This window comes from Lynx canadensis, chromosome D3 (assembly GCF_007474595.2).
Source record: "Lynx canadensis isolate LIC74 chromosome D3, mLynCan4.pri.v2, whole genome shotgun sequence".
Classification (NCBI taxonomy): Eukaryota; Metazoa; Chordata; class Mammalia; order Carnivora; family Felidae; genus Lynx; species Lynx canadensis.
This window is the reverse complement of record NC_044314.2, coordinates 44,370,339-44,380,751: the sequence shown is the minus strand read 5'-3', so window position 1 is coordinate 44,380,751 and position 10,413 is coordinate 44,370,339. Positions and strand designations below refer to the sequence as shown.

The 10,413-nt window shown below is 39.1% G+C and overlaps 1 protein-coding gene across 1 annotated transcript in view; it reads right to left on the bottom strand.

Annotated features, from left to right (window-relative positions):
* Nucleotides 1-499: 499 nt before the first annotated feature.
* CDH2 (cadherin 2) overlaps nucleotides 500-10,413 on the bottom strand; it is a 214,340-nt gene continuing 204,426 nt past the window's right edge. The window contains exon 16 of the mRNA XM_030336771.1: nucleotides 500-1,655. Coding sequence (XP_030192631.1) covers nucleotides 1,449-1,655 — 207 coding nt within the window. The 3' untranslated portion in view covers nucleotides 500-1,448. The remainder of the gene's footprint in view (nucleotides 1,656-10,413) is intronic.

Below are 10,413 nucleotides of genomic sequence, written 5' to 3'. Positions count from 1 at the left end.
CCATCATCGTACAGTCTCCTCCCGCGTCTCTTGATGTTTTTCTCCTGTGACAGGAACATCCGTGGCGATTCTCTCTGTTGCTCGCTGGACAAGGCCGCCAGGCTAAGGGGGGTTCAGTGGTGAACAGCGCGAGAACAGATACATACTTTTGTAGTGCTGTTCTATCAACGAAACTCCAATAGTTGGGGTTTTTGCAACATTTAAAGCAGCTCAGGTAGAAAAGAAAAAGTTCAAACCAGTCACCAGATCCAAAATTAGCATTTTATTCAGAACGCTGGGGTCAGAGGTGTGTCATTTATATTCTGGTACACAATACAGAGGCAAAGCTGCTGTCAGAAGTCTCTCCAGTTTAAAAGCTTGGTTTTTTTTTTTTTTTCATTTTTTTTTTAAAAACACACACTTAGTAGTGCCTCCAGTGTCAGGCCACCCCTTTCTTTTCTTTTCTTTCCTTTTTTTTTTTTTTTTTGGTACAAATTATGTAAAACATTTGTGCTAAGAACTTTTCTCCCTCCCCAAACAAAAAAGAAAATAAAAAATAAAAAAAAAATTAAAAAATTAAAAATTGAGTATTCTAACTACAGCTCAACAATTGAATCAAATGTCACTTTGTCTTGTAAATACTTTATCCATAACGAAAGATATAAACATGCAAAAAACCTGAATCCATAGTCCAAATAATACATACACATGTTCTGAAGTTTCTGTACTTCTCCATAGACTATGCCAATAAAACATTATGTACACATACCATTTTTACAGTGAAGTGGAAAAAATACAGTAAATAAAAAAAGTGTACATGGATTAAGACCAAAATGTATCTAACATTCTAGTTTATGAAAAAATTCAATTTTGCTACAAATTGGTGATATGAAAACTCCCTTTATTTGCAACCAGCTGCGTAAGTTTTAAGATTTTAGTGAAAAAAAAATCTAAAGTCTAAAACTAGAAGTAATGTACATTTTCCAATCTCATGGTCTCATCCCCCAAGATAATAAAATCGCTCCATGAGTTTTTGTTTTGTGTTTGTTTAATTCTGTGTTTTAATAAAAGCAAATGCAATGTAACAAAAGCGTATTGAAGCATATCATGGTTTAACTTACTGCTCCCACCACAAAATATTTTGTCTTTTACTTATCGTTTCAGAAATCAGTACCATTAAAGCCTTAAACATAAAACTAATTCCAATCTGAAAAAGGTACAAAAAGGCACATAAAATCCCAGTGCTTCTGTACTGTAAAATTCAAGTGTAACTGAGCTCAGTGTTTTTCCAAACAGTATTGGATCACTGATATTCCCTCTGAGCCCAAATTGGTTTGCAGCCTATGCCAAAGCCTCCAGCAAGCACTGTGCTAGTAGACTACAAAGTTAAAGCCTAGCTTCTGAATGCTTTTTGGGAATATCAGTTGAAATTGTTTGTACTTGTCCAAAAACCAAGTTCACCCTGAAGTTCAGTCATCACCTCCACCATACATGTCAGCAAGTTTCTTGAAGCGTGGCCCCCAGTCGTTCAGGTAGTCATAGTCCTGCTCGCCACCACTACTTGAGGAATTAAGAGAGCTCAAGGACCCAGCGGTGGAGCCGCTGCCTTCATAGTCAAAGACTAAGAGGGAGTCGTATGGCGGAGCGGTGGGATCATTGTCAGCAGCTTTAAGGCCCTACGATTTGGAAAGACAAAGAAAGAACGCAGAGAGGGTTATGATGTGCAAACCACAAGCAGATCCTAGGGGTCCCATGGAATCAAACACTTGTTTGTAAGTTTCCACCTGCAGACCACAACATTTTCTACCTACAGAAATTGGGGTTATCACCACGTTTGGAAGTTAGACAAAAATACACCTTTCCTCTGCAGGAAAGACGCCTAGGACGTCTAGCTCAGTGAGGCCAAGACGTACAATGGAAGGGGAGTTAATTGGAGAATGTGTTTGGCAGGTGGCAGAAATGAATGGCCAACTGCTAGAGGTTGAGAAGGATCTCAGATGAAGTCCGGTAATGCAATTGGATAACCGTGCATTGAGTAATTACTGCTGGTATAAGTTATAAGAAATAACACACAGGGCTATGAAATCATGTCATACGTGAACCCTAAGAGTCAGAGTCAAAGGATTCTGACAGTGAACACGTTGAACAGGTTGTAAATGCAACGCAAAGAGAGAGATATACAAATGAATGCCATATGGCCCCTGCCCTCTACAAGCTTGTAATCTAGCATAACGGGCATTACTATTGTGTGAAATAAATGATAAATAAGTAATAAAGCTACAGGGTCGAGGCAAAAAATCATTAGAATGCCAAAAAAAAAAAAAAAAAAAAGAAAAGAAAAAAAATCAGGACTAGCACTGAGAGCTAGGATTTCAAAGAGGAAGTGGCATATTTGACCTAGGTCTGGAAGGAAAAATGAAGGGAAATCAAAGGAAAATGAAAAAAAAAAAAAAAAAGGATAACTGGCCAGACATGATTATAATATAAGGAAAGATACTCATTAAATCATTTATGTTCATAATGAAACACAAAATGTGACATTAATTGACATTAATCATTAAACTATGATCAGGTATTATTTTTTAAGAATAGAGTGACTTCTAGCTCCCATAAGCTTCAGAAAAGTCATGTTCCAGTGTCTATATACAGTGTAAATATTGGCAGGGGGAAATTTTGCAAATCTAAATTAAAGATTACTTAAAAACCATAAGAGCCAATGAAATTATTATCTAAAAACTTAACTCTTGCTTTTTAATCTAGAATTCATGTACCTGTAGCCAATTCATAATTATGCCCTACAAAACCTTTAAGGTTTAATACTTAAAATGGCATTTTCTCTAAATTTTCCCCAGTTCCATTCTAGTGCCCTGAGATACACCAGCATCAGTTCCAAATAATCTTTCTCTTTTCCTACAACTCTGCTTTTTAAACGCTAGTGGGCTGTGGCCTCACTTACTGTCCTGTCGATCAATCCTTCCGATCCACATGTATTTTACGAGTACGTACATGTGGGACCTTTTAATAGGTATGTGATCATCTGTTTATTCTTCCAAGTTTACAGGGGAGGAAGAGAACAAAAGAACATGAAAATTAAGGTCAGAATCAGTATGTAGAGTGGTTAGTGGTTAACACATCAGACCTCTTAACCACTATCCCCTGGGTTGCCAGCTCAGCGCTACACAGTATTAGCTGAGGGATTTCGGCTAAGTTCTCCAGGCTTCATTTCCTCATCTGCAGGTGTAATAACAACAGTAAGATTATTATGGAGACTAAATGGAATAAAGGCACCCAAGGGCTCATCACAGTGTCTGGTGCCTGTTGGCACTCAATGAATATTAGTCTAAAAAAATCCACTTTTAGGTTCAGTGAAAAATTTCTTGCTTTGTGACTTGAAAGAAGAAAAATAAATGTGAAGACATGGTATTTTGAGAAACAAATGGCAGCTGCCGGACTTCCATCGAAAGCAAGAGAGAAACTGGGGCGCCTGGGTGGCTCAGTCGGTTAGGCATCCTACTTCGGCTCAAGTCATGATCTCGCAGTTCAAGAGTTTGAGCCCTGTGTTGGGCTCTGTGCTGACAGCTTGGAGCCTGGAGCCTGCTTTGGATTCTGTGTCTCCCTCTCTCTCTGCCCCTCCTCCACTCACACTCTGTATCTCTCTCTCTCTCAAAAAAAAAAAAAATATTAAAAAAAATTAAAAGGAAAAAAAAGAGAAAAGTACACACTACCAGTTTTCCCATCCCAAGTCTCTCTTACCAACCATTGTAACCATTTTAATGAAACACCATTTTCCCTCATGTCTGGTTATACTACATATAACCCAGAAAAGCCAGTGTAAAATAAAATAAAGCACATCTTCAGCAAACTACTTCAATGTATAAAACATAAGTAATTTTAGAAAGGATTTTATTTACCATATTTATAGAATAAACTACAAGGCAATTTTGCTAAGACTGAAAATCACAAACTACAATTTCTCAAAAGTCAGAATTCCTTTCTGTGGTAGACCGTATTACTGTCCTCAATGATTTACTATCCTGTCTTTGTAGGTGGATCACATGCCCACACTACCACAAGTGCCTCTCTGGAGCCAGAGTTCACTTCCCAAACCCATTGTCAGGCTTGGCTATGAGCTGGGTTTGGCCAGTACAACGTAAGCAGCGGTGTAGAGAAGACACCTCAAGCCTTTTCCATCTAATGCGTTTCTATCAGTTCCTTCTTGCCCCCTCTCCCAGGAGAATGGTCTGCCCCAGCTCGGAGTTTTCCTTCTGCCTGGATCCTGAAACACAGAAGACATGAAGACATTGCCTGCCCACAGTTAACCCAGAATTTGGGCAAGAAGTAAACCTTTGTTATTGTAAGCAGATGATACTTTGGAGTTGTTAATTACTGCAGCCTTAGTTGATAAAAGCCAAACAATGCACCTTTGTTCATTTTGTTTATATTTATGTATTCAATTCAAGATGTATTTATTGAGTATGTATATTAAACGTATTCTGCTTAGTGGTGGGGACACAGCTATTAATAAGCTAGATCCAACGCCTGTCCTCACGGAGTTTATATTCAAATATTAGCATGCACCCCTTTTCCTTTTCCCTACAAAATCCAGCAACTGCAAATTTAAGCAAGAGATGATTCTTTTAGTCCAGCGTGGTCTAAGTTGGGTCCACACAAGAACTGGACCCAAGAAAGATCTGGGAGGAAATCAAGAAGACAAAGAACATCCTGATAAGGAGAATAAGTTTCCGAAGACAAATACAGGTATCCCCCGCTATCCGAAAGAACATTCTGATGAAACCTTCCTAAAGGAAGGAGGAATGGAGGAAAGCAAGGAGGCAATTACTATTCATTCCTATAGGAAATTTCTTGAGTATTCCCAGACTCCAAAAATAATGCCTCTGAGGCTTTTCTGATACCTCAGGACACATGTTGCTAACGGATGCACAAAATAAATGGAGATGAAGCAGAGATGTTCACAGACACAGTTCAAAGCTTTGCAGTTGGATGCTGAGATGCTGAGTGTAGTTCTGGGGAAGGAGCCTGGCGGGCTGCTCTCTCTGCTGGGGTGCACATGTCTCTATAACGGCTTCCCATACAACAGAAGCTATACACTGCTTGTTGCTTTTCACCTTTTTTCATAAAAGCAAACCCCTCTTTGGATTTCTTTCGGTTAGTGAAAACAAGTACTGATGTAGGTCTTCCATAGAAGTGAAGTGGTAGAAAGTGAACTTTTGAAAAGCAGGGCATATCTGTATTAAGTTTTCATTATGACCTTGAGTAAAACTGCTTTGTAAGACAGAGAACAGAGACAATGACCAAGGTCACCATGTTCAGGTCATCTGTTTTATCACAATTCAAAATTTAAATAGAAATACATGCAGAGCCCTGCCCAATCTTTATGGTGTCAGCTCCAAACTGGAAATATGAAAAGGTTAAGACTAAAATTAGTTCTAAAGAGTCAATGGCAGGGTGTCGAGTGTGACTGGATTCAGTGGAGAGGAAAGCAATGGCCTGTATTTACCACGACTTAGGGACAAACGTGGGAAGCTGTCTGGTATTCACTGGTGTGGAAAAGGACCTGAGACCCTTCACTGTATTCCTAAACCATCTAATTCAACTCCTTAAAATAAGTATAATACTGCTGATAATCTAGACCCATACTCACTACTGAGATTCTAAAGTATATTCATTTCTTGTAAATTGTTTTTATCTCTTGCTTTGGTTTTTAGATCATCCTGGTCATTTCTGAATCTGTTTCCTTCCTTCCTTCCTTCCTTCCTTCCTTCCTTCCTTCCTTCCAAAGTTAAGGCCATGCAATCCATTAGAAATCACTGTGCTATGCCAGAACATTGCACAGTCTCAGGTTTTAATAATTACAAAAGGGCAAAAAAAAAATCACTCAACTTTTCAAGAATTCTTAGGCAAGCCATCTTTCAAGCCTGAAGATTGAGTACCTTAAGTCCCTTCCACTTGGATAGCACTGATTTTTATCTGAGAATAAAAACTCTTGTGGATGAGGTATTATATAAATTCTGGGTACTATTTTGGTAATTCTAAAAAGATCACAGTCAAGTTCTGAGAGACTGAAAATGACAGACATGCAACCAGAGAGAATGTACGGAAGAAATCCGGTGGGCCACGTACCCATCGGGTCTTCCCTTATGGGGTTCCTTTTTTCTTAGGTGTAGACACTGTTTCACACGATGTGTAACGTGCTGTTGTCAAATCTACAAATGAACTGCATGTGTTTCTCTTTCTCCGCCTACGTCTGACTAAATCTAGAAGAGCATGTGCCTTTTTTGCCTTTCCTGGAGAGGCAGATCTTGAACTCTGGATAAATCTGAACTGTTTTCTATAGTTTGAGGTGTCTCTGTAAAATGAAAAAGCCTGTGTCTCTGGCTGAATTCTTGCTGAGCTTGTATTTATAGACTTCTGATCCTATGCTTTATGGATGGAGATATGCTTTTACAGGAGCTATAAAAACCCACATTCTTCAGTGCGGGAACGCATGAGGGATCTGAGAGGAAAGAGGTCCTGTTGATTCCCTTACATTCCGTCTTCTGTTCTCTCAATGCCCCTGCCTTAGTTCAGGTCCTCTTTATATCCTGCCTGGACCATAGCAAAAGCCTCTCTAACTGGTCTCCCAGTCCCCCAGTACTATTCCTACTTCTTTTCTACAAACTACGCCTGGTTCCTCTTTCAGACATTATTTGAAGTTGCTCCCCCAAGTAAAACTGATTGCTATCACCTATTGCAGTGTTTCCCAAATAAGAGAGAAGTTTCCCGGGTGGGGCGGGGGGTATGCAAGATAATTTTTAATTGGCGCATGAGCACTTTAAAACAATTACCTTTATTGAACAAATAAATTAAAAATTGATTAGAAGTTTAAGTAAATAATAGAAGAGGTATATGGACCTGGAAAAACCTAGAAGGCATTATTACTCAAATGCCTGTTGTTTGGGTAACCTACAGGATAGAGTTAAAACTCTTTAGCAGAGCAGTCAGTGAACTTGGACTGTTCATGTACCTTTTCTGTCTCAGCTATTCTTGGCTTCAGCAACCACAACTAAATTATTCACCAAAAGCCCCTCCAAACCTAAAAATGTGATGTTTTTGTGTACCTCTATGTTATATGCATATTCATTTCCTGCTGGCTGAAATGTGATTTCCTTTGGCTGAAACTTCTTGACTCAAAATTTTTCATTTGATTAATATCCATCCATCCATCCATCCATCCAACCATCCTTTAAAGCCCATTAAAAATGTTACTTCTGCTACATGGATTTTTCCCTCAATCATGACTGAGAGTCATTCCCATGATCCCTTTTAATTTTATTGCCATGTTTTCGTTACACTAGATTGTGACATCCTTTTCTGCCAACGATGTTTATATTCATTTCATATCCTGCTATTCAACACAGTCCCTGACATCCAGCAGGTATATTAGAAGGTAGCGTTGCACTACTGTCCTGGGCTTGGGTTTTCACCTTATCACCGTGTTCATATTTATATATACTCCTTTTAGAAGAAGCCAGGATTTAGGATGAGGGGTACCTGGGTGGCTCAGTCGGTTAAGAAACCTACTCTTTTTTTTCTAATTTATTTATTTTTTAAAAATTTTTAACATTTATTTATTTTTGAGACAGAGAGAGACAGCATGAATGGGGGAGGGTCAGAGAGAGGGAGGCACAGAATCCGAAACAGGCTCCAGGTTCTGAGCTGTCAGCACAGAGCCCGACGCGGGGCTCGAACTCACGGACCGCGAGATCGTGACCTGAGCTGAAGTCGGCCGCTTAACCGACTGAGCCACCCAGGCGCCCCTCTAATTTATTTTTTATTTTTTGAGAGAGAGAGCAAGAGCAAGCACACACGAGTGGGGGCAGTGCAGACAGGGAGACACAGAATCCGAAGCAGGCTCTAGGATCAGAGCTGGCAGCACAGAGCACAATGCAGGGCTTAAACCCACAAACTGTGAGATCACGACCTGAGCCAAAGTCTGATCCTTAACGAACTGGGCTACCCAGGTGCCCCAGGAGGACTGACTCTTGATTTCGCTCAGGTCATGATCTCATGGTTCCTGAGATCCAGCCCCGCATCAGGGTCCGAGCTTGGGATGATCTTTCCCTCTCTCTCTTTCCTCCCCTGCTCATGCACTGTTTCTCTCTTCCAAAATGAATAAATAAAACTGAATAAAAAAAGAAGAAACTACGATTTAGGCTTAAAATATATGTGGACATAAAAGTATACCAGGTTTACATTACAGTGGAATTCTGTGACTTTAATACCAACATTACTACATCCCTTTCTGAGAATTTCATTTTACTTAAAGCAAATTTTTTGGAAGGAGAGGATTTTTTTAAATTTATACCTAGAAAACAGTAGAAAAGTGTTCTTCTTGCAAAGTCACTTGTAATAATAACTAATATAATGTGGACTATCTCATTTAGTCCTTATAGAAATCTTAACAGAGGATTTTATTATTATCCTCATTTTATGTATACATATGAAAACTGGAAATCCAAGGGGTAAAATCCAAGGATTTCAAAGATAACAGAGCTGTTAGGTGTGGTAGCTGGATATGAACTCAAAGATAGGAGTGGACAGAGATATTCTGAAGAGGACAAATAAATTTAAGAGGAGACAAAAAGTAAAAGTTCTAAACTTTAGTAGTTTCTTGCAAGTTATTTTTGAAGCACTTTTCATAAGTTTTTAAATACCAATCAAAAGTTGGTCTTTTAACAGAAATATGCCCTTGGTTTTTATATTTCTGAGATAAAGAAATATATAGGATTAGTAAAGTTATTAGAGGTATGCTAACATCTACTGTCAGGCTGAGATTAAATGAATTTGTTTCATCTTTTCACCCTCTGAAGGTCATATTTAAAACCTCAAAATAGAATGAAATTCTGTAGCTGAAATTCAAAAATGTGTGATTTGTTTTATTCTACCTACCAGACGGTAAATACATTACATTTTTTTTATATTCAAGGCAACATTCATTGGTTATTTAAATAAACAAACTAGAAAATGTTCTCATGAGCTTATTTATTCCTTTCATTATAAAAACACTCTAATTATAATTGCACTATACTATTCTTCCTTTGGAACATTCAGTACTGTGCTAAATAGAATAAGATCTGGGGATAAAGAAATCTGTTTGCATTTTATATGTGTTTATAAAATACGCTTGAATTTTTTCTAGGTGCCTTTAACGGTTTTAAATTTATTTTTATCTGTCCAGTTATAGAAAGATATTGAATAAGACTTAATGGGTGTCTTGGAAGAATCTATAAGGTGTATTTGTATGTTATGACTTAGGCCATTTGACAGTTTCATCCCCATGAATTTCCCCACAGACCTGATCATCTCATCCCCACACTCCTGTTTTAGTTGTTTTCTGTGACACCTTCACCTCCGTAGACTCCCTTCCTATGTCCAAATGTAGGGCCTTTCTAGGTGTAAATGTTTGGTTCTCCATCTTGTCCACATTTCTCTATCTTACGATCGCATTCATTGTCACGCATCCTGTGGTCATTTGGAGAGACATTTCCAAATGTGATTCTTTTGCCCACTCATGTACTTGCCAAAGCAGTGTGCCTTACACCACCCCTCAGGGATGAGCACCTCTTCCCCTGGAGGCAGAACGGAACCTTGAATGAGGGGTTACGAAGGAAGGTGAGTCCTGGATATGGTGGGATGCCACTGGACGGTGCCTGTCCCAACTATGTGCTTGACCCTTCTTGGCTTGGTAAAGACTTAGTGGAGGAACTAATATCTAGAAAAGGGAAGGGCATTCCAGGCAGAGAGCACAGCATGGGAACATGTACTGACATGGAATTAAAGCTGAGCCTGGAAGCAACAAGTAGAGTCCCTGGACCTGGCCTGTAAGACGCAGGGGGAGGGGGCTGAGATGAAACTGTGAAGCCAAGTAAGGATTACACCCAGCGGGCCTCCCATGTCTAGCAAAGGAAGGCTTCAGATAGTGGAATGTTTGCCTGGTATAAAGATCATGCTTGCAGCAAAGTTGGGAGTAAACACAAAGAGAATCTAGGTCTAATTTATTGTCCTTCCACATAGGACTAGTGCAGATATGTACACACAGTAGGCATTCAATAGTTATTTGCTGAATGAATGGTCCTAAAACCAAGCTCAAGATCATTTCAGAATGAGGCATTTTTAGCAAATGCAGACAATCCTCAGATTATGAACTGACTGCATTCTAGAAGTTAATTTGCAAGTCAGTCGTTTGGCACCAAGTTTTCTGTATAAGTACTGAAACATGTTCATTATGGTCCTGAGCTGCTTTTTAGGCTGTGTACTTTTTAGGCTAGGCACTGTTCTGGGAAAAGGAATTCCAAATGAAATTCTGACTGTAGCTCTTTCTACCGTGGCATTTGAAGGGCTGGGTAACTGAATCTAGTGAATCAACTAGATATA